The 24,458-nt window shown below is 39.7% G+C and overlaps 1 protein-coding gene and 1 long non-coding RNA gene across 3 annotated transcripts; one reads left to right on the top strand and one right to left on the bottom strand.

Moving 5' to 3' along the window:
• Positions 1-8,826, top strand: LOC103696449 (chloroplast envelope quinone oxidoreductase homolog). The gene is made up of 4 exons (XM_008778081.6): positions 1-157; positions 1,891-2,032; positions 6,267-6,358; positions 7,841-8,826. The coding sequence occupies exons 1-4, from the start codon at positions 89-91 to the stop codon at positions 8,525-8,527; spliced, it is 990 nt and encodes a 329-aa protein (XP_008776303.4). The 5' UTR covers positions 1-88; the 3' UTR covers positions 8,528-8,826.
• Positions 8,827-10,439: 1,613 nt separating this feature from the next.
• Positions 10,440-22,932, bottom strand: LOC103696448 (uncharacterized). 2 transcript variants are annotated; one of them, XR_602403.5, is made up of 2 exons: positions 12,835-22,932; positions 10,440-12,588 (listed from the first exon to the last, which is right to left on the bottom strand). It is a non-coding gene; the product is annotated as an uncharacterized LOC103696448 (long non-coding RNA). The 2 variants fall into 2 exon arrangements; XR_016400192.1 differs by having other exon boundaries at positions 10,440-11,686.
• Positions 22,933-24,458: the final 1,526 nt, after the last annotated feature.

Genomic DNA, 24,458 nt, shown 5'->3' with positions numbered 1-24,458 from the left:
AGGCGCCTGTGCATCGTTCTCTCGTCGGTTTCCCGTACTCATCTTCCCAAATTGCCCCTCTCAACGCTACCTATTTCCGCCCCCTACCATGGCCGGAAGAAGGACCATGCACGCCGTCCGGTACGACGGCTACGGCGGCGGCGCTGCCGCCCTCGAGGTATAACTTCTTCCAAAATGCCCCATGGTATTCGTCTTGTTTCCCACTATTTTCTCATTTATTTCTTTTTTTTGGGTACAATTCTCCTTTATTACTTCTCAGTCTGCTTTGATAGTGGTTTTGGGCGCTGCTAGGCGGATCACAAAATGTAACATGAGGAATTTTTTCACGCTAATGTCCTTTTTCATTTAGTAGTTCACCAAGTATTCTGGTTTACAGCTTTTTGGGTAAAATCTGGGGTGACCATAGCATTTACCATGAGTTTCAAAGCAGTATAGGAATTAGGAGATGAGTAGTTTTGGAAATTAGGTAGGTCTGGACGAAGGATATTTATTAAATTTCAATTTTCTTTAATATTGAAGGAAATTGAATATTTACCAAGAAAAAAAAGCAGGAGATTGGACAGGGTGGTTCAAACTTTTTTTTATATAAAAAATATGTTTGTTTGGAGAGAAATCTTAATAGTTCAGCTAAGATATGTTTCCATTACAACAAATGTAACACTTTTCGTGGCAAAAAAAGCTGCTAAAAATAATAAAATTACTTCTAAATATTTATGGCAATGGGCTAGCAGGAGGAGGAAAAAAAACGAAGAATATACTTTATAACCATGTAAGAAATTCCGCTATAATATTTATATTTTGATACTTAAAAAAGGTTACAGTGGTGAAAGACTTTGCCCCTATAAAATTATGTGGGTCTGGAAGTTGTGTTTTTAAGTTATTATTGGGAGGTTCTGGTATCAAGTAAAGGAATTAGATCCTTGTCTTCCTTTCTTTCAATGAATCCGAACCCATAGGCATTCTAAAACATTAAGTCCCTATAAGGGCTGACCCCTCAGTAGGAGCAGTAGTTAAGCTGTCATAAATAAGCATCTCTCACAAGAATATCATTTAACCCTTGGAGCTTGATTTTGATAAGGCCTACATCCTTCTACCGAAGCAAGCAACTTGCTAGTTATATGATGTAAGGCCATTCAATAAACTCCAGATGGTCATTTCGCTAGTTGGACAGGACATTAGCTGCCTCTTTTGTGTGTTTTGGTTTTGGTGGGTGGGAGCTGGACGAAGCCAGCAGGACAAAAAGGTGTCTACTTGATTAGGTTCAATAAAGGTGAAGAAATCATGGATTTTCAAGTGGAATTATACCATGTCTCAAAGAAATTCCCTATGAGCTTTGTGATAGTTTTCAGCTTTTGTCAAAATTCTCCAAGTGGCATTGCATGTCTTTGGACTCAAGTCTTCTGACCCTGTCAATGAACCTCCTGATTACCAGCAATCCTTCTTTTTTATTTCTAAATGATGTAGGATCATCAGATCTTAATGCTGGCTATATTTGCTTTTAGTGAAAAGTTGCTGCCCTTCCTTCAAGGAGGTTAGCTGATTAATAATAAGTATTGTCACTCCAAATCCATGTATATGTCTCTCTCTGTCCTTGCAATGCCAATTGTAAGCTGTCCTCTGCATCAAATTGTAAGTTGCATCATACTCCATTAGTATTAAACAACCACGTCCTACTAGGCTGCTTTCCTAATTACATAAAGATGTTTGTGTCTTTTTATTTTCAGTGCTTTATATTGATTTTTTGTAATTTTAAACAGAAAAAGGGAATATATATATATATATATATATATGCACACACAATATTTTTATTGTCCTGATTTCTTCACAGTCCTAAAAGCCCATTCTGCAATATTATCAGTTCGAAATGACCAAAATTTATTCCCATTGCAGCATGTTGAGATTTCAGTTCCTGTACCAAAGAAAAATGAGGTTTTATTAAAAATGGAAGCAGCAAGCATTAATCCACTTGACTGGAAAGTTCAGAAAGGAATGGTACGACCATTATTGCCACCAAAGTTTCCATTCATACCAGGTAAACATCAAATCTTGCCAAGTAGATGAAGCTCCTGGTTGCAATTATGGTACATCCGAAAAATACTATGTCTGCTCAAAATAACATTTCTTGAGCTTATTTTTGTTTTGTCTGTTTCTTGAGATTCAGTGTGCATACACTTTTGGCTAAAGATTTGGTCATTGAATTTTTGTTTTTTTATTATGCTTTCCATAAAGCTGCTATAATGCTCGTACATCATCATCAGAGATTACAACTTCCAGGAAAGTAGCATGACTTCGTAATGTTACGAAGGTATCAACAAAAACAAATATTTTTATGACAATTTACTAAAGAACAATATTTTTTGATGCATTGAACAAACTAATTTTAACTAACATATCAAAATAAGGTATCAATAGAAACATGCATGCTTCAAAGAATATTGGGATTTGAACTGAGGAGCATGAGCTGGCTTTCATTTTCAGTTCTTATGCCTTATTAAGTATAGCATCGAAAGTTTTTCATGAAGACATGTATACTTAGAGGAGAGTATAGATTTTCAAAATCATTACTTACCAACTTTTTGTTGATTCATGACTTGAACAAGTAAATCTATTGGTGCTGCATTCAGTTGCTTTCTCAAGATTGTAGTTCCAAGTTACCAACGCCACATTTTAAGATTCTAAAAGAGATCCACCTTCTCATATGATGATGCACTTCTTCTTTGTACCAATTATAGCAATCTATTTCTTGAGAGAAGTCTTTATCAAGTTGGGGTTTATGAGTCATTTTTTGTCATTAAACATATTGCATAATAATAATGTTTTCTTTCTAGCTCTAATAGGATCGACAACTTGGTTAAGAAAAGCCTTGTTATATTTGGCTAGCATCTTGTAAGCATGTTTTCAAGAAAATTTTGGGTGCACTTTTTGATACCTTCAATGGTCAATTGCCTGGTAGTTAATGATACCTAACAACCAGTGTCATGGCCAACCTTTTTATGGGCATTTTCTTTGGCACTTGTTATGAAAGTGTTGAGTATAGCTAGTTGATAAGCAATTGTTAGAGTCTATAATAAAAACAAACTAATCTATAAGGTCTCCTATGATGCATCTACTATAACAACCCAAGACCTTGCACAAAAAATGTTAGCTAGAAGGTATTATTTAGGTTCCTTAGCCTTGTATGTGTGTGTGTGTGTATAGAGTGCATAATTGATGTGGTACTAAATACTAGCTTGTAGGGATCCTCACATACTTCCTCATCTAAACTCTAGCATCCTCGCTAGGCTAAGGGTCCAAATCTAATCAAATCCAATCACAGATACCACAAATTCAATCACACCTATGGTAAGTCCCAAAAGGGCTCATGCTGCAACATCTCCTAGTCCACATAGGCTATGGGTTGGTTCCACTCTGATATCATTTTAAACAACTCAAAATCTTATTTGAAAAGGCTAGTCCGAAGATATTATTTAGATTTCTTGTACCTAATGCATAACCAATATGGAACTAAACTGATGCCCCACATGGATCCTTACATCTACCAACATATCGAACCACCCTTATCTCATATGTAGAAGATCAACTTTTTGGACTGAAGTATGATCCATCAAGTTAGAAATTATTTATAACTAACTCCCACTTTGATGTCAATGCTTTTGGGAGAAGTCCTCTATCCTAAATTTTTTAGGAGAGGAGTTGGACACTGATGTGGTTCTCTACTCCAAACTAGATTAGGAGAAGGGCTGATAGCAGTCTGCTACCCTTTCTCCCTCCCGTTGTCTCCTTCCCCTATTAAAATAGGCAGCTAGCCCCAAGGGATATAGATCTCTCTGTCTCCCTTCCTCTTCCTCTCTTGCATCCTTCAACATTTTAGTTTTTGAGAAACCCTAGAGACCTCCTTGGGTGAGGAAAGTGGATTTGAGTAGGGATTTTGCATATTAGAGATAGAGATTATGTCTAGCAAGCCGCTACAAGAAGAGAAGTCTAAATCATACAAATATTGGTTGCACCAACTAGTTGAAGGTTTAAATGCTCATATATTTGATTACTCGAGAAAAAAATTTATATGCATATTTCAAACTAGGGACTTGTGATAGTACCACTATTGCCACATAGCTGTCTCTTTTTCGGTGTTCAAGTCATCTGTAGATTGTCTAACTTTTGATTCATAATCTATGAAATTCTGAAATTTGATTGAACAAATATCCTGGTTTTACGGTGACTTTACTTTTCTCTCTTTTTCTTCCTTTATTTTTTATTTTCCTTCCTCAGCCTCCTCCCCCCATTACCTCTCTCCCTACCCTTGTGATTAAATGAAAGACTAGTAAATAACAAGCTACTGAGTAGCATGGTACTTGGTATGGCAACTTGTGTAATGCACGTTAAGAATCTCTTTGTATGCTGAATAGCTAACTGGGGCGAGAAATCCTTGGAAATACTGCTAACTCTCGGTTTGGGATACCAACTCCAAGCAACCATCCTTTATTTAGTTATCCATGGATTAACGATGTTCCATTTTGGTTGATGGTCGAGGGTTAGTGAGATAAATTGGAAAAAAGTGACAAAAGGAGAAGGGAGAGCTTAATTTGGCCGTTAAACATATTTCACCTTCCCCCTCCCCCCCCCCCCCCCCCCACCCCCCAAATTAAATTTGCTTAGTTGGCTAAAGTCACTTTTTGGGGCATTGACTAGGAATAAGATTTCTATAGGCAACCCTTTAAAATGCATGGTATAGAGAGTTCTCTAACAAGAATGCCACATTAGTAGTTTTTAGTATCTTGAACATGGTTTGGGAAGAGTGAAACAAGAGCAATGGGAGTCACCATAATGGGAGTCACAACCAAGGACCTCACCCAAAATGGCTAGCCAGAAGGTTTTTTTTGGGTTCCTTAGTCCTGTATAAGTATCTAAGATCTCTTCGATGAATAACTGATATGGGACTAAATACACGTTTGCACAGGTCCTCACGTACTCCTCTCGTTTAAGCCCTAACATTCTCGTTAGGCTAAGGATTCAAATCCATTCAAATCTAATCACAGGCATCATGATCGGCCCGTTCAGCCTCAATAAGCTTGTGCTACAATGTCTCATAATCCACATGGGCTATGGGTCGGGTCCTCTTTGATACTATTTATCACAACCCGGGACCTCACCCAAAATGGCTAGGCGGAAGATTTTTTTTGGGTTCCTTAGTTTTGTATAAGTACCCAAGATCTCCTCGACAAATAATCGATGTGGGACTGAACACACGTCCGCACGGGTCCTCACAATGGGTGCTCCATTACTTTTCTCGGCTTGAGCAAGCAAGTCTCCTACCCTTCCTCTTCCCCCATCTAGCCACCACTAACTGCCAATTTGACCATTTGGTTCGCCACGACACAAGCAACATGGCCCAACATTTGACGTGCTGTCTCTCCTTTCTCCTTCCCAACCATTAGAAAGCTTTCGCCTAAGCCACCGCCACCTCTGGCCGTGGAGTCAACTACCAGTGTAGCCATCCTGTTGAGTGATCCTTCCCTCCTCTCCTCTTGTGTCTCATGTTGAACTAAGGAATGCAGAATATTTCTTTGTGTTATGAGACTATCACTCAAAGTTTAAATCACTATTATCTTTCAATGTTGACTGGTACATGCTTTTATGTTTGTTTGATGGCCTCAGCTAGAATAGATAAATTATTGTGGTGGGCACACTTGATGACCAACTGCATTAATGACTATGATATCCTATAAGCATCAAAACCTAACATGCTTTTTTTTTTTTTTTTTTTTTTTTTGGGGGGGGGGGGGTGCATGAAAATATTTAAACATTCATTAAGTATGCCTTATCCTTCCCTTCTGGAATAAGGACAATGAAAATGGTGGAACACGTCTGGCTTGTTCCTTCTTCTTCTTCTTATTGTATGTATTCAATATCTTGTTTTCTCAGAATTTGTATGGCCTACTACTGTAAGGGCATGGCTATGTTGATGGATACCTTGAGAGGTTTGCATTCTAGAATATAATATAGTCTTCATCATATTATTCAGATATGAGTTTGTAGAAACATCTTTTATTGACAAATCATAATTTGGTAAACTTCCATCCTCCTACAGATGGATGTCTTGCTTGAGGTGCATGAGCAGTCCTCTACTGGCTTTCTCTTTTCTCTTTTCTTTTTCTTTTTTAATATTCCAACTTCCAATGACTATCTTGTCTTTTCATTTGTCTTTTTCTAAAACCCTGAGGAGAGCTTCACAAACTAAGTTTCATGAGCCTTGTATGGTGAAACAGTAACTGATGTTGCGGGGGAGATTATTCAAATTGGTTCTAGAGTTAAGAACTTGAAAGCAGGTGACAAAGTTGTGTCCATGCTTGGATATTGGGTAAGTGCTCAGGCTTTTTGTTTGTATATTTAATTATCACAAATACTATAAAAAATGACCATGAACATAACCATCAAGCCTTTTCCCAGTTATCTGGGGTTAGATTTATAAAGGTTCCTTTGCCAAGCATTCCTATCTAGGACTAGCTCTGGCGATGCCTTGTGTTCATGAATTCCAATTTGGATTCCATTCATGGCTGAACATGCCTTTAACAAATTACCACTGACTGTTGACCTAACACCAACACCCCACCTTTCTCATAAACCAAGCAAACTATTCATGGAGGACACCTCAGAGCATTGCTGCCAAACCTCATAGAAAACTGCATTCAGGGTGATTTCTTATTTTTCTGGTGCATTTTGATATCAGAATGCAATCTTCCCTTATCAGATCCATCCTGGAGTACTGATCATGGGCCAGGCTTGGCTATAGAAAATGTCAAATTTTAAATAAGCCCAGAGTGAAGCCCGACTAAAAATAAATATGGTTTAAGCCCGAGTCCCGGCCTATGATTAGCTCTAATTTAGACCTATTTGTTACATATGAGTGCTGTAACTTTCTAACTTCTGTCCCAAGCCTTTTCTGGGAACTGATTTCAAGTCGTCATCAGTTCTGGAACATAGCTATCTGTGCTTTCTATCTTTCCACAAGCATGTTTCCTTTATATTTCCTGAAGCTCTCTTTGACCTTCTATTACTATCCTTTTCATTACTCTTTTCCTCCTTTTCTATGTTGTAGAAGGCTGGAACCAACCCAACAGTCTGTTTTTTACTGAAATCGAATGTTAATTTTATTCTTCTTATTTTCAGCATATGATTTTAATTTCTTGTACATTCAACTCAACGAATCAATGGAAGACATCTAACTAAATAAAGCAAGGAAGAGTAGCTAAATGCAAAAAGACAGATTTTTTGAGAACAATGTATAAGTTTTCATTTTGATATCATTATATTTTGAATTTTTCACAACCCATGTTCTTGCCCAAAAAAAATAGCCAGAAAGTATTATTTAGGTTGCTTTGCCTCATGCCAGTACCCTAGATCTACTAAGTGCATAACCAAGGTGGACTAAACACAAGTACTACTCCTGTTTAAAGTCTAGTGTCCTTGCTAGGCTAAGAGTCTGAATCCATTCAAATCTAATTATAAGTACTACAAATCCATTCACAAGCACCATAATCAGCTTGTAGTCAACCTAAATAAGCTTGTGCTGCAATGTTTCTTCATCCTTATAAGCCATGAGCCGGGTCCACTTCGATACCTTTTATAACGACCAAGGACCTCACCTAAAAAAGCTAGCCTAAAGGTGTTATTTTGATTGTTTGCTCATATATTAGTAACCAAGAACTACTCAGTGCATAGCTGATGTGGAACTAAACAAATGCCAGCACAGATCCTCATATTATCAAATAATGATACAGGTTTCAATTTGAAAGTCAAGTTATTTCTTTTCATGCTTTTCTAACAAGACATTTAATAGCAGAATGGAGGCGGACTTGCTGAATATGCCGTTGCGCCAGCAAGCCTAACAATCTGTAGGCCTCCTGTAGTATCAGCAGCTGAATCTGCAGGCCTAACTGTAGCTGCTGCCAGTGCTCTCCAGGCACTAAGGACCATGGAGACCAAGTTTGACGGGACCGGCAAAGCTGCCAATGTCTTGATCACCGCTGCTTCTGGTGGCGTAGGGCTGTATGCAGTTCAGCTTGCCAAGTTAGCAAACCATCATGTGACCGCTACCTGTGGGGCTCGGAACATAGAACTTGTGAAGAGCTTGGGTGCGGATGAGGTGCTGGACTACAAGACTCCAGAAGGTGCGAGTTTGAAGAGCCCTTCTGGTCGGAAATATGAGTTGGTTGTACACTGCACTGTTGGTATTGATTGGTCTACTTTCGAGCCAAATCTGAGTGCTAATGGAAAGGTTATAGATTTAACACCCGGCCTTGGGACTATAGTCAGATCAGCATGGAAGAAATTGACCTTTTCCAAGAAGCAGTTGATGCCGCTGCTAGTGGTGCCCAGTAATGAGGACCTGAAATTTTTGGTTGAGCTGGTGAAGGAAGGTAAGCTTAAGACGGTGGTGGACTCGAGGCATCCGCTGAGCAAGGCAGAGGAAGCTTGGGCTAAGAGCATGGATGGTCATGCTACAGGGAAAGTCATTGTGGAGATGTAAGCAAAGAGTTATCATTCTGCCTCTATGTTCTAAAACGTGTAGATGAATACACAAATTGATGGCTTGTGTCGGCTCGGTATTGTTTGTATAAATTTATGAATTCTGGCTGGAAATTCTGGCTTCCTGTTATTACTCATGCACTGCCTGAAGTGATAAGCCATGTGCTATCTATTTGTTCTGTGATTGTATCAAATTATGATGCTGAATATAATTGTTCCTTGTCTTAATCCCTTTCCATGTAAACAAGAAAGTAGATAGACTTGTTAGGTCTTGAGGTCCATGAGTTGGCTGTTTGAAGATGTGGAAAATATGCAATTTTTCTTTTAAAGCTTTTTTTAAAGTGGTCTCAAGGGGTGACTTCTGTGAAGAGGTGTGTTCATATGGATTGGGGGACCTCTTGAAGGGGAGGCCCGGGAGGGACATAGAGGGCTTGTGACTTTAATACGTTTTTAAAAGGTGGAACTTTCCATTGCCAGACTGTCTCTAGAGCCAAAAGAAAAAAGAAATGTATGTGCCGTGACCATTTTATTTAGTGGAGCGTGTAATTATTAAATCCGGATTGGAATGGTCAGCTCCAATTAAAAATCGGCAAGCTAGTCTCCTGGCCAGTCTGATGTGCCCAAAAGACCAGGGATGTGATCGAACAGGGTGGGTAAACCTGCCAAATAGGCCGGCTTGTAGGAAAAATTCAATTGGCCAATTTTTTCCCATTTGAACAAAAAAAAAAATACATCTCTAATTTTAGAAACAAATCTATTTTAAGATTAGAAGTATCTTTTGTCCTTTCTTGAAAATTCTTGCTAAATGAGATTTTCTCTTGCGTGTTGGTTTCTTCTTTCAGTAGAACATTGGTTAAAAGTTAAACATTAGGTCTACTCCTATGTACTGTCCTACTGCATTTCTTATTACGAAACTTTAGAAATATGGGAATTTCGTATGTAAAAAAGTCTAGTATATTTTAAATCTTTAAAAATACAATTAGATTAATTAAATAAATAATTTAAATTTTTTAATGGATTAATCTACTTTGGGCTAATTAACCATAGAACTAGAGTTATAGGGTCTGTTTCAGAATTGAAAATTTAAAAAATTAAGCCACTTTTCTGGATTAAGGATTTGATTATCAAAGATTTAATATTGATAAAAAATCAAAAAGAAAAACCCTAATTCTAAACCCTCTCTGTCCTCCTCTCTCCGGTAGCTAGCCCTCCTCACTCTTTTCAACAGCTAGTGGCAACAATATTCCATCTCTATCTCTCCTCCTTTCCCTTCTCTCTGCTTTTATTCTCCCTCCTGCACCTCCTCAAGTCCCAACCATTCCTTTTCTTTACTAAAGCCTCTCTTTCTCTCTACATATAATATTTAAAATTTTATTATATTTTATAAAAATATAAAAATTATTATTTATTATATTTTTTAGATTAAAATATTTCAATAAATAATTTATTTTAAAAAAAATATAATATAGAAAATTATATTAAAAATTTTGATTGTATAAATAGTTAGATAATTGAAAGCACTATACAATATCTTTTAATCTCCAGATACTAACAATATTTTCTCAAATTAGTTACGAAACAAATACGTAGAAATATAATTATACAACAGGAAACAGTGTTTTACTAGAAGTTTTATGAGCGAAAGCTCTATTGCTCAAAGTTCTTGACAAATTCTTTTCTTTCTATGGCAATTCCAAACCGATCCTCACAACCCAACCAACCCAAAAATAGACCACGGGGTTCTACCATCCACAAGTGTCTCGTCTTCATTTCCGTGTAAGCACCTAATGGCCGGTCATTGTTATAAGGAATTTTTGCCACTTTGTTTATTTAGCATTCAAAGAATGGAAACAAATATGCACACGTCTGAAAACAAGAACTTGCAAGCTTGCATGCATCTAGATGAAATCATCTAATGAAATATAGAATCAACCTTTATATTTTCTCTCCTTTTAGAGTAGTGCAATCCGGCTAGGCTTAGAACATCAAAGAACGTTGCTCAAAAGCTCTTTTACCTGCTTGAGAGCATCCAGTTTTATCACAAAGAATTGGAACAGTGATCCACCGGATGTCACCGGTTTAAAGCCTCCATTCACCACTATTCTTTCTTGTCACTGGACACCCTCAGAACATCCAACCGCAGAAGACAATTTAGAGATGCTGTTAGCTCGATCGGTGCACATTGCAATAAAATCATCCATAGGGACTGGCCTGGAGCTTGAAAGCTTATCCAAAGCAACTAGTAACCTTATTCCGCCAGCAGTAGGGGAGGGGGCGACTGTAACTTTTGTGTTTCAAATCAAATTTTCAGTAGTGCTACCATCAAAAATTGCTTCTCAATCTCCTTTGTTTCTCCGTTCTTTGGGTGGATCCAGGTTAGATGATTGGGCTCAAATTCAATTGGATGCAGACGGATCACCAGGGGGCATCCTTCATTAACATGCCTTGAAAAAAGATCTTATCGTCAATCTATGGACCCAATAAGAGAGCACTCAGAGATTCATTCCTCCATGAATTCACTGATATTCAACATCACGGTTTACGAGGTGCATGGCTCTTTGGAGGTGACTTCAAAATCACGGAGTCCGCTGAAGATAGAAAAGGTAATCTTCAAAGCATAAAGGATAATCTTTTATTTATGGACGTCATCTCTTCTCTTGGTCTGGTTGACTTGGATTTAAAAGGCGGGACTTTACCTGGAGCAATGGAAGAGAGCACCCATCCACCGCACGGCTTGATCGATTCCTCCTTTCAGCTGAGTGGGAGGATTTACTCTAGGATCTACTCAGAAGGCTTTGACTTGCACCTTCTCTGACCATGTAACTGTTGCTCTACACTTCAATTTCAAGTTTCAATGCTCAAACATTTTCAGATTCGAGGCATGGTGAACGAAGGAGCTGGACCTAGATGACATTATTGTGAGTCGTTGGAAGAAAGTCAAAGGGATCACCAATCCTGCTGCTGTGTGGGTCGACAACCTTAGGAGAGCCCATTCTGCTCTTTGAACTTGGTCTCACTCTAAAAAAAAGGAAATTCCGATAGAGAACTGAAGGAAAATTTGTTGCATGATGTGAATATTCTTAACAGGAAGGAGAAAATCTCAGCCCTGTTGGTGAACGAGTTTAATGCGAGAAGAATTTTGAAGCAACCATTGGAAGACCTATATACAAAAGAAGAGTTATATTGGAGGCAAAGGGATAAAATCACTTGGCTAAAAAAAGTGGACCATAACTCATCATAGTTCCATAAAGTAGCCCTAGGAAGAAAAAGAAGAAATTTAATCTCATGCTTGTTGGATGAAGGAGTGGAGTATCATAACCAAGAGGATATCAAACTTAAACTTCTTTCATACCTGAAGTCCTATTTGGGCTCCCTTCTAATCCCAAATTATCAATCAACTCTGTATTGGAATCAGTCGATTGTTCTTAGTGAGTTGGATAATGAATTTACACTTGAAGAGATAAAAAAAGAAGAAGCAGTCTTCTCCTTTGGAGATATGAAGACCCCTGGTTTGCATGGGTTTATATATATTTGTGTTCTTCAAGAGATGTTGGGATCTTATTTGTGATGATATTATGGTGCTTTGATATGGCTACATTAGAAGTTTGTGACATAAATCAGTTGGTTGCTAAGTTCGCTATGAATTGTAGATTGAGGCCATCCTGTTTCCTTTTCTCTCAAGAAAAAAGGTTCTCAAAGGACTGCGCTAAGCTGTTGGCTCAAGTTGAAAAGTATGCCAATTCAGAAGAAGCTATAGCTGTGATAACCGTCCCCGTTTCTGACTCAGAAACGGGGAGAGGCCATCACACCAAAGGGCGGGCATTTGTGATCGCTTGATGGTGGGCGGTTACAACCGTCCGCCTTTCCCAGCAATCAGAGGCTACAAGAAGCCCGATTGATAAGGCATTTCACCACCCTCCTTCCTCTGTTTCTCCTCCATTGTCTCCCTTCCTCACAACTCTCCCCGGTTGACAAGATTTGGTATTAGGCCTGCGTCGCCGGAGCAAAGGGCTGCGTTGCCGGAGTAGGAGGCGGACGTTCTTCTTCAAAGCAGGTAACGCCCTTACACATAGATTATTGTTTGTAGATCTAGTTTAGAAATTAAATCAAACAAAAAAAAAAGGAAGAGGGTGGCGGGCGCCGGCTGCGATGGCCGCGAGCTACGTCGACCGCAAGCCGCGGCGGCCGCAAGGGGCAGCCGGTGCCGCTGACTGGCCGGGGAGCGTCGTCGGCTGCGGCTCGGGCTCTCCTCGAGCCAAATCTTTCGTCCGCGGGAGAAGAAAGAAAAAAAAGCATAACAAAAGTTACCGGTGGTTGATCCGCAGCCGAAACCGTGGGTCGTCGGCCGTGGGACGTGGGACGCCAGCGTGGCCACGGGCACAACCGCAAGCACGGTCGTGGGCGCCGTAGGCCGGCCGCCGGGCGCCGTCCGCCGTTACCCGTCTTTCCCGAGCCCTCCTCCTTTTCTTCCGTTGCCAGAGAAGAGGAGGAGAAGAAATGGAAGATGGAAGAAGAAGGTTCGGGAAGGAAGAAGGAAGAAAAGAAAAAAAAAGAAGAAAAGAAGAAAAAGAAAAGAAAAGAAAAGGAAAAAAAAAGAAAAAGAAAGAGAGAGACCTTTAACGGATCCGACCTAACGGGTCGTGTTGCCTAGAGGTGTAGCCCAAGAGGGGAGGGTGAATTGGGTCCTCTTTAAAAAATAATTAAAAATAAAACGTATAGAGAGTATGGGTTACTGTTATCTTATACATTCAGCAGCGGAAATAAGATTGCACAAATACGATAGTGAATAAAGTTAGGGAAGCAGTCAGAAAAATGCAGAGGAAAGGAAGAGAAGAACCACAATCACAAACACCAAGGTTTATAATGGTTTGGTGCACTCCCAGCACCTACGTCCACTTCTCAAGCATAGCTTGAGATTTCACTATAACCCAGCAGATTACAGCCTGATTGTTTTTCGGACTCACAATCAAAACCCAGTCGGTTTTCCCAGGCAACCAACCGAAAACCTTTTGTTTTCCAGGATCACAAACAACCCAATTGGTTTTCAGATAAACCAACCAAAAACTTTACATCGTTTATTTTTCCGGGCTCACAAACAACCCAGTTGGTTTTCAGATAAACCAACCAAAAATTCTAAACCTTGCTGAATGTTCCCAATTCAGCAACTTCCAATCGAGGCTTGGAAGAACCTTTACAAGTTTCAAATCAATGAAACTGTTACAGCAACAATTAATCCAACTAAAAGAATGCTGTAACCAGTAAACTTAAAGCTTCAGAATATAAAGAGTGAATCAATGAAAATAAAAGCTGAAGCCGATGAAGAAGTTGGCTGTGGAAGGATGTTCCAATGTCCGAACAACAGCTCTTCATGTTGCAGTGAGAAGCTTCGACTGATTTTCTTGCAGAAGAAAGTTTTTGATTCAATGCTGGTGAGGATGATGAACTATTAAGCTTTTCTTATCTTTTTCTTAGTAGAAACCTTTTCGTTTTCTATAGAATCTTTTTCCTTTTCTTGTTGTTTCCATTCTGAGGTTCCTTCATATTTATAAACAAATCTTCGGCGGAATTTAAAATTTTTTCTTTCCGTTTTGATAAGAATCTTTTTCTGTTACAGAAGAAGACAAAAGTCGTTCAAAGCTTCCCGTTGTGGTCCCAGCAGTACAAGGGTCGACTCATATAACTCAGGGGTCGACTCATGTTCATTCTGTATCGGCACTTCAAAATGTCGAGAAGGCTTATGCTGTGATATTTGCAAAAGGTCGACTCTTTATCCTTAAGGGTCAGCTCATCTTCATCAGGAGTCGCCTCTTTAAACATAAGGGTCGGTTCACACTTTGGTTTTTCGGCCGGCACTGAGACTGAGCAGGGGTCAACTGTTCAATTTCGGTGGTCGACTCATTTTGAACAAGGGTCGACTCTTCAGACTTTGTCTCAGGCGGTGAAAGCTTTCTATTTACTTTGAACTATACAAGGGTCGACTCATTGACTGTGTTCCTTGAATAAAACATATCAGAATCAACTTAAACTTGTCCTTTTTTGCTTAGGGGTTGAATCAAGTCTTTCAAACAGAAAACTTTAGACTTCATCTCTGATCTTCATGGACTATATTAAGATCATTTACTTTTAGAACATGTCCAATGAGATATTTGCGAAGAACTTAAGATTTTGCAGTGCTTCAATTCTTCTGATTTTTCTTGACTTATAAAACTTCATAATTAAGCCAATATCATTAGTACACAACATCATCTCAAGTATTTTGTAATCATCAAAATTCATCCTTTAGGGTTGACAGGTCGGATCCGAGTTCGGGTCCGAACTTGTTAGGCCCAAATAAAAGAAAAGAAAAATGGGTTTAGCCAAATTTGATTAAACCCGAGCTCAATCAGATTGGACTAAGTCCGGACGAACCCAAACTGTAAATTGGGTTAAGTCCGTACCAAATTAAGCCCAATTGAGTTGGGTCTGAACCCAATTAAGCTGAATTAGTCTCAGCAGACCCAAATTGAATATGAATCAAGCCCAATTCAAAACCAGTTTAACTAAATTGAGACCAAATTGACTTCGGGCTGATCCTGACTCAAGCCTAAATGAGCCACATTGACCTTGGACCAAAATTAAACCTAATTGGACTTGAAATTGAGCCTAATAACCTAATCAGAAGACCAAATTGACCCGAAAGGGCTAGACCTAATCAGGAACCAAGTTCAATTCTTTAATTAAAGATCCAATTGACCTACGTGAACCCAATCTAGTTCTAAATCAAGCTCAAGGGCTCTAAATTAGGTAAATTGGACTGGAGATCTAAGCAAGTAAATTTATGTTATGATAAATTAGAAAATTATAAAATAAATAGGGAATAATGTGACCCCTGTGTGATTAATTTAGATGATCAAGGATTCGTCATCCGGTCGTAAGAAATTGAAAAGCAAATTTCAGTAAGTAACCTTGGCACTGATCTTATAGTTTTCAAATCACTATTTATTTATAATTATGAAAATATATTTGTTATGATATATTTTCTTAAAAGTAGGATCAAGTATATGATTGCATGTGATTCATGAATTTGATTAAAGAGCATCCTTCATGAATATTTGATGGTGTACGAATTATGAATTATGATTATGATAGACTGCATGAAAAATAAAATTGAGGCATGTTTATGCATTTTTAAATTATATGATGCCATTTATCATTTTCCAACCTATTTATGATGATTATGATTTATGAAAGAAAAAGAATATGATTTAAGAACTCTCAGATAGCTATGCCCGCCTCTAGAAATAGAGGCCAGTCAACACCCTAGAGCTAGCATCCAAAGAATAACAGGCCTTCTGCTAACGGGTTAAAGTTGGTAACGAATAACAAAATTAATCGACTAAGATTAACAGGCCCTATCACGGGATTATAGTGACCATAGCAGCATATTCGTCTGAGAGTATGTTTTATAAAGTATGGATAAATGGCAATATTTCAATATGACTTGCATTATCATGATTGTGAACTTTCATGGATGGAACATGCATTGCTTTATAACCTGATTTGTGTATATCATCTATAAAATGTTTTATTTTGCTACAACTGATGGCTTTTTAATTACTGCATTGGCATAATTGTACTTGATCCAATAAGATAGTACTTGGTTACTTACTAAGCTGTGTAGCTCATATCTTTTCATCTATTTTTTTTCTACAGATGAATAAGACTACTAGGAGTAGGGAACTTGGTGTTATTCAGGGTTAGCGTAATTGAAAATATTATGTAATAATTAAATTTTAGAAGCTCTGTACTGTTCCAACTTCATGAATAATGTTATGACATTAGTAAATGAAACTATTTATTCTTATTATGAAATTTTAAGTGGCTTCGTGTTATTTTGTGCATAAGATTGCAATAGCACGATTGTGTCATGACCGAATTTGGGGCGTGACATTTAATGGTATCATAGCAATAGGTTTAATAAAGAGTAAAACAAAAAAAAAAGTTTTAGTAAGGAAAATGGGTAGTTAAGTCTCGTTCAATTAAATTCGGCATATTCAAAATAAAAAAAATTAGTTAATTGAATTATGCTAATATTTTGATAGGTGAAAATGAGGAACAGAGAGGAGCAAGTCATGGCAAATATTGCAGCTCGGAGGAGAGGAGCAAGAGGAAGAGGAGTTGCCAGCCAGCCGGTTGAGCAAACTCCTAACCCAGCTGCCACCCAGGCCGATTTTGCAGGAGCAAGTCAAGTGATGACTCAGCTCCTTCAGATACAGCAGCAGATGCAGCAACAGATGTAGGTGTAGCAGCAGATGCAGCAGCAGGTGTAGACCACTGTCTGACCTACACAGTCCATTGAGTCCTACTATGAGCGATTCAATAGGCTCAACCCACCTATGTTTGATGGTGGAGCTGACCCTCTAGTTGCTGAGACTTGGATTCGGGAGGTAGAGAAGATATTCAAAGCCTTGCAATATCCCGAAGAAGTGAAGGTCAGATTGGTTATCCCTATGCTGAAGGAAAATGCAGAGTTCTGGTGGATGGCCATTGAAGTTGCACTCGTGGGTGTGGACGAGCTACCGACATGAGAGGAATTCAAGAAGATGTTTTATGAGCAGTATTTTCCTAAGTCAGTCAGAATATCTAAATAAAATGAATTTTTGTCTCTGAGGCAGACAGATGATATGACTGTACTAGAATATGCCAACAAATTTACTAAGCTGGGTCGGTTCTATCCTTAAATGATAGAGGTTGAGAGAAGCAAGGCTAACAGATTTGAGTAGGGCTTGAGGGACGAAATTCGATCCCGATTGTCAGTTCTGATTCTCACCAGCTACGGAAAGGCCCTAGAGAGAGCATTGAAGGTAGAAACAGATCTAAAGAAATCAGAGAAGGAAAGAGGTGAACAGAAAAGGCCCGAGATGTCAAGGAATCTGAGGAACCGACCAAGGAACTTTGAAGGCTCTCCTAGCAAGAAGAAGAAATTTAAGGTTTGTTATTACTGTGGCAAAATGCATACTGGTCCTTGCTTGAAGATGATGGGAGCTTGTTTATATGTGGGCAGCCAGGACACATAGCCAGAGATTGCCCAAACAAAAAGAAGGTTGAATCTGGACCTTCTAGACCAGCTGATCAGATGTAGAGAGGAGCTGCACGGGTGTTCGCATTGACATGGCAGGATGCTAGTGCCAGTGATAGAGTTGTGGTAGGTATGATTCCCATCAACTCTGTTGATGCTTCTGTACTATTTGATTCTGGCGCTACACATTCCTTTATATCCTCTAAGTTCTCTGCATCCTTGCATCTTATGCCTGATAAGTTAGATGAGCCTTTACTTGTTTCTACCCCTCTTAAGAAGACAATAGTGGTTGATTCTGTTCATCAAAATTGCATAGTTCAGATAGAGGACAGAAAATTATTGGCTGACTTAGTACTGTTAGACATGTATGATTTTGAGGTCATCCTTGGTATGAATTGGTTGTCTGAATATCATGCTCACATTGATTGCTTTAGCAAGAGGGTAGTGTTTCAGATACCTGGTGAATGAGAAATTTTCTATCAGGGTGATTCACCCACTATGAATCCCTCTTTGCACATTATCTCTGCAATGAGTGCAAGGAAGGCCCTTAGAAAGGGGGTGTCAGGCCTACCTAGCTTGTGTGGTAGACACTACAAAAGAAACAAGACTAGAGGATATCCCTATTGTGAGAGAGTATCCAGAAGTATTCCCTGATGATCTACCTGGATTACCTCCTGATCGAAAGATTGATTTTCGAATCGATTTCTTACCGAGTGTTGGACCTATCTCGAAGGCACCTTATCGGATGGCCCCGGCAGAGCTGAGAGAGTTGAAGGCCCAGCTACAGAAACTCCTAGAGAAGAAATTCATTCGCCCGAGTGTTTCACCGTGGGGAGCTCCTGTACTATTTGTCAAGAAGAATGATGGAAGTACGCGGCTGTATATTGATTACCAGGAGTTGAACAAGGTGACAGTGAAGAACAAATACCCTCTGCCCCGGATTGATGATTTATTTGATCAACTACAAGGTGCCCAAATCTTCTCCAAGATAGATCTACGGTCTGGGTATCATCAATTGAAAATCTTAGCTGATGATGTGCCGAAGACTGCATTTCGAACCAGGTATGGGCACTATGAATTTTTATTTATGCCATTTGGACTAACCAATGTACCAGCTGCTTTTATGGATCTGACAAACAGGATCTTTAAGCAGTATTTGGATTAGTTTGTTATTATTTTCATTGATGATATATTGATCTATTCTAAGAGCAAAAAAGAACATGAAGATCACTTGAGAGTGGTATTACAGATTTTTCAGGAGAATAGGTTATATGCCAAACTGAGCAAATGTTATTTCTGGCTGAATAGTATTGCATTTCTTGGTCATGTGATCTCTAAAGAAGGGGTGTCAATGGACCCAAAAAAAATAAAAGCAGTGGTGGATTGGCCTCGTCCTACTAATGTCACTGAAATCAGAAGCTTCTTGGGTTTGGCTAGTTATTATAGAAGATTTCTGGAAGGATTCTCTCGGATTGCTACTCTTTTAACTCGTTTGACCCAGAAACGAGCAAAGTTTGTATGGAGTGAAAATTGTGATCAAAGTTTTTAAGAGCTAAAGTAAAGGCTGGTATCTGCTCCTATTCTTACTTTGCCAACCAGTACTGGGGGTTTCACCATCTATAGTGATGCCTCCAAGAAAGGGTTAGGCTGTGTACTAATGCAGAATGATAAGGTAGTAGCCTATGCCTCTAGACAGCTGAAGCCATATGAGCAGAACTATCCGACACATGATTTGGAGTTGGCAGCAGTAGTCTTTGCTCTGAAGATTTGACGACATTATCTGTATGGTGAGCCTTGTGAAGTTTTTACTGATCACAAAAGCCTAAAGTATATATTTACTCAGAAAGAATTAAACATGGGCAAAGAAGATGGCTTGAGCTGCTAAAAGATTATGATCTAAGCATCAAATATCATTCGAAAAAGGCTAATGTTGTGGCAGATGCTCTCAGTAGGAAGTCAACAGTGGGCTCCATATCTTTGCTTACCACTAAGAAGCAGATTTTGAAAGATTTTGATATGATGCAGATCGAGGTGATTACCAAGGGTGCTGGGAGTATGATGGCTAGTTTGTTGGTGCAACCTACCTAGATAGAAAGAATAAAGGCTGCTCAACAGACATATGCACATTTGTGTCAGCTTAGAAATGATGTGGATAGAGGGTTACGACCTGAACTTCAAATCCACCCGGATGGTACCCTGCATTTTGGCAGTAGATTATGTGTGCCCAAGCATGCTGATATAAAAAGAGAGATTCTGGAGGAAGCTCATCAGTCTCGTTTCTCTATTCATCCCGACAGCACTAAAATGTATAGCGATTTACGAAAATATTTCTGGTGGAACGACATGAAGAGAGAGATAGCAGAATTTGTAGCTCGGTGCTTGGTATGTCAGCAGGTAAAGGCTGAGCATTAGAGGCCGGCTGGTTTGCTAGAACCACTAGAGATTCTAGAGTGAAAATGGGAGCACATTACTATGGATTTTGTTACTGGGCTTCCGAGGACAGTAAGGAAGAATGATGCAGTGTGGGTGATTGTTGATCGCCTCACGAAGTCAGCTCACTTTTTACCCTTTAGGATTGGCACTTCACTTGACAGGCTGGCTCATAGGTATATTGATGATATTGTGCGCTTACATGGGGTACCAATAAGCATTGTATCTGATCGGGACCCCTGCTTTGTATCTGGATTTTAGAGAAGTTTCCAGACTGCTATGGGCACTAATTCAAGACTCAACACTGCTTATCATCCTCAGACTGATAGTTAGTCAGAGAGGACGATCCAGACCCTGGAGGATATGCTGCGGACTTGCACCGTTGATCTGGTAGGTTGCTGGGATAATCATATATCACTAGTGGAGTTTGCTTACAATAATAGTTATCATTCTAGCATCCAGATGGCACGTTATGAAGCCTTGTATGGAAGAAAATGTCGGTCTCCTCTACATTGGGATGACGTTGGAGAGAAGAAGTTGTCGGGCCCTGAATTAGTTCAGAGTGCCAGGGAGAAGATTCTACTAATCAGAAAAAGGCTCAAGGTAGCTCAAGATAGATAGAAAAGCTGGGCAGATAAGAAATAAAGAGAAGTGAAATTTCAGGAGGGGGACTTTGTATTCTTAAAAGTTTCACCCTCGAAAGGTGTTACAAGATTTGGAAGACATAGTAAACTGAGTCCTCGCTACATCGGACTCTTTGAGATTCTTGCCAGAGTAGGGGAGGTTGCTTACAGACTGGCTTTGTCACCAGAGTTATCCAGTGTGCATAATGCCTTTCACGTTTCTCTTCTACGGAGATACATTTTCGATCCCAGCCATATAGTACAGCACGAGCCCCTGCAGATTGATAGAGACCTGACTTACGAAGAGTATCCTTTACGCATCATTGATCATAAGGAGCAGGTCCTGAGGCGACGTATCATCCCCTATGTGAAAGTTCAGTGGAGCAACCATTCGGAGAGGGAGGCCACATGAAAACTTGAGGATATGCAAGCGAAACATCCACAACTCTTTGAGAATGCATGTTTGTAAATTTCGAGGATGAAATTTTTTATTAGGGGGGGAGAATGTAATAACCGTCTTCGTTTCTGAGAGAAATAGGGAGAGGCCATCACACCAAAGGGCGGGCATTTGTAATCGCCTGATGGTGGGCGGTTACAACTGTCCGCCTTCCCCATCAATCGGAGGCTACAAGAAGCCCTAATCGATGAGGCTTTTCACCACCCTCCTTCCTCTGTTTCTCCTCCATTGTTTTCCTTCCTCAAAACTTCCCCCGGTTGACAGGATCTGGTATTAGGTCTGCGTCGCCGGAACAAAGGGTCGCGTTGCCGGAGTAGGAGGCGGACGTTCTTCTTCAAAGCAGGTAACGCCCTTACTCATAGATTATTCTTTGTAGATCTAGTTTAGAAATTAAATCAAACAAAAAAAAGAAAGAGGGTGGCAGGCGCCGGCTGCGGTGGCCGCGAGCTGCGTCGGCCACAAGCTGCGGTGGCAAGGGAGGCCGCAAGCCGCCGCGACCACAAGGGGCGGCTGGTGCCGCTGACCGGCTGCGGTTTGGGCCCTCCCCGAGCCAAATCTTCCGTCCGCGGGAGAAGAAAAAACAAAACAAAACTTACCGGTGGTTGATCCGCAGCCGCAACCGCAGGCGCCGGCCTCGGCCGCAGGTCGTCGGCTGTGGGATGCAGGACACCGACGCGGCCATGGGCACAGCCGCAAGCACGGCCGCGAGCGCGACCGTGGGCGCAGCAGGCTGGCCGTCGGACGCTGTCGACCGTTACCCGTCTTTCTCGAGCCCTCCTCCTTTTCTTCCGTCGCGAGAGAAGAGGAGGAGAAGAAATGGAAGAAGGGAGAAGCAGATTCGGGAAGGAAGAAGGAAGAAAAGAAAAAAAAAGAAAAGAAGGAAAAAAAAAGAAAACGAAAAGAAAAGAAAAGGAAAAGAAGGAAAGAAAGAGAGAGACCCTTAACGGGTCCGATCTAACGGGTCGGATCTGAGTTCGGGTCCGAACCCGTTAGGCCCAAATAAAAGAAAAGAAAAATAGGTTTAGCCAAATTTGATAAACCTGAGCCCAATCAGATTGGACTAAGTCCGGACGAACCCAAACTGTAAATTGGGTTAAGTTCGTACCAAATTAAGCCCAAACCCAATTAAGCTGAGTTAGTCTCAGCAGACCCAAATTGAATATGAATCAAACCCAATTCAAAACTAGTTTAACTAAATTGAGACCAAATTGACTTCGGGCTAACCCTAACTTAAGCCTAAATGAGCCATATTGACCCTGGACCAAAATTAAACCTAATTGGACTTGAAATTGAGCCTAATAACCTAATTAGAAGACCAAATTGACCCGAAAGGGCTAAACCCAATCAGGAACCGAGCCCAATTCTTTAATTAAAGACCCAATTGACCTATGTGAACCCAATCTAGTTCTATATCAAGCCCAAGGGCTCTAAATTAGGTAAATTGAACTTGAGATCTAAGCAAGTAAATTCATGTTATGATAAATTAGAAAATTATAAAATAAATAGGAAATAATGTGACCCCTATGTGATTAATTTAGGTGATCAAGGATTCGTCACCCGATCGTAAGAAATTGGAAAGCAAATTTCAGTAAGTAACCTTGGCACTGATCTTAAAGTTTTCAAATTACTATTTATTTATAATTATGAAAATGTATTTGTTATCATATATTTTCTTAAAAGTAGGATCAAGTATATGATTGCATGTGATTCATGAATTTGATTAAAGAGCATCCTTCATGAATATTTGATGGTGTAAGAATTATGAATTATGATTATGATAGACTGCATGAAAAATGAAATTGAGGCATGTTTATGTATTTTTAAATTATATAATGCCATTTATCATTTTCCGAACCCAAAGTTTATTCAGATCCTCTTGGATGAGGACAAACTCCTCATTCTTAGGTCCGAAGTAAACTTCGAACTAAACCTCCAAACTAGTGGAGGGAGAATGCCGAATCTGAAGTGAAGCCTGGTCCATCGACCAATTGCCAGTAGAAGCTTAAACCTCACTCATGGCAAAGGATGTGAAAAAGAACGAGAAGGAGAAGAAAGAAGAAGATGGAAGAGTGTACCTCATCTATGGAAAGGCGAGAAAAAAAGGTACTTCAAGCAACCAAGAGCATAAGCATCATCAGGAATGGGTCGACGGAGATGCAAAAGATGCCACCATGCCTTGAAATGGGGTGTTTCACCATGAAATCTCGCTAAAGGAATCATAAAAATGAGGGCAGAGCAGCACCACGACCAATCTCGGATGAATGGAAATGGGAATATGGGGAGAACTAAACGACTTTTATATACGTACATGCTGCCCAAATCAAAGTGATGCTATAGCTATCCGAGTTAATTGTGCCACCTATCAGCTCGGGACATGCTCCAATCAACCTACTCGGGTCTCCATTTCAAATATTTTCGAAAGTCCCATCATTGTCCAAAAAGTCATGCCAAAATGATGATGCTTCAAGGAGCTCAATCGACATATTGAATATCATTTCCAGAATTTTCTACATGGTCCCAGAAATATCCATGTATGACCTCTGTCAGTTGAATGGTTTTACTCCCTTTGCCTGAAGCAAAAAATGACCTCGATTTCGAAAGTAGGGGGCAAGTGATAGGGTGAATATTTGGCTATTTGACATTGGGGTAAACCAAAATTCCTAACCTCGGTATTATCTGAAGTACTTCATCTCGACGATAGCTAAGGTACTATTCTAGCTTGATCAAGTAATGGGGAAAGGCCACGTATCTCATCAAAGCCATTTGAATGCGGCCACGACCCCCATAAAAGTTATGTTAGCTCGGCCATAATTGCATGATTAAAACAACTATTACTGTATGTGACGTGAAAAGCTATTATTGTGTAATTATTGCATGTTGTAAAGAACCGTTATCAAGCAGTTATTGCATGCTTTGTTAATCTTGGTAACAGACATCAACCCCAATCTTTTGTATAAGGAGAAGAGAGATATCAGGTAAATCATTCTCTAGACTTTACTCTCTCTAAAAACTTTCTCTTTCTTCGGCTGTTTCCTTAGAATTTGACTAAATTAAGTGCAGGAAGGTCTCCTGCTAGAAAGCAGCAAGAAGACTTTGATTTCGGGTCGGATCCATAGCACGAGGCATTCCACTTTAGATCATAGCCGACCTCATCCTAATTTCCGGTGTCAACCAATCTCAATTGACCTCGGATTCTTGTGAGTTTTCCATATTTCTCCACAAGTACATGCTTGCTTCATATTTTTGTACAGTGATGAAACTTTCATGCCTATTTTGACTCCATGGATATAACGGTGCATGCTTGGTCTTCTAACTATTTTCTGTGTACATCAGCTCAAGTTGTAAGCTCGAATCATCTAATTTG

Source organism: Phoenix dactylifera, chromosome 4, assembly GCF_051530095.1.
Source record: "Phoenix dactylifera cultivar Ajwa chromosome 4, Ajwa_hap1_PhDact_Kaust_v1.1, whole genome shotgun sequence".
In the NCBI taxonomy this organism is placed as follows: domain Eukaryota; kingdom Viridiplantae; phylum Streptophyta; class Magnoliopsida; order Arecales; family Arecaceae; genus Phoenix; species Phoenix dactylifera.
This window is presented reverse-complemented; position numbering and strand designations above follow the sequence as displayed.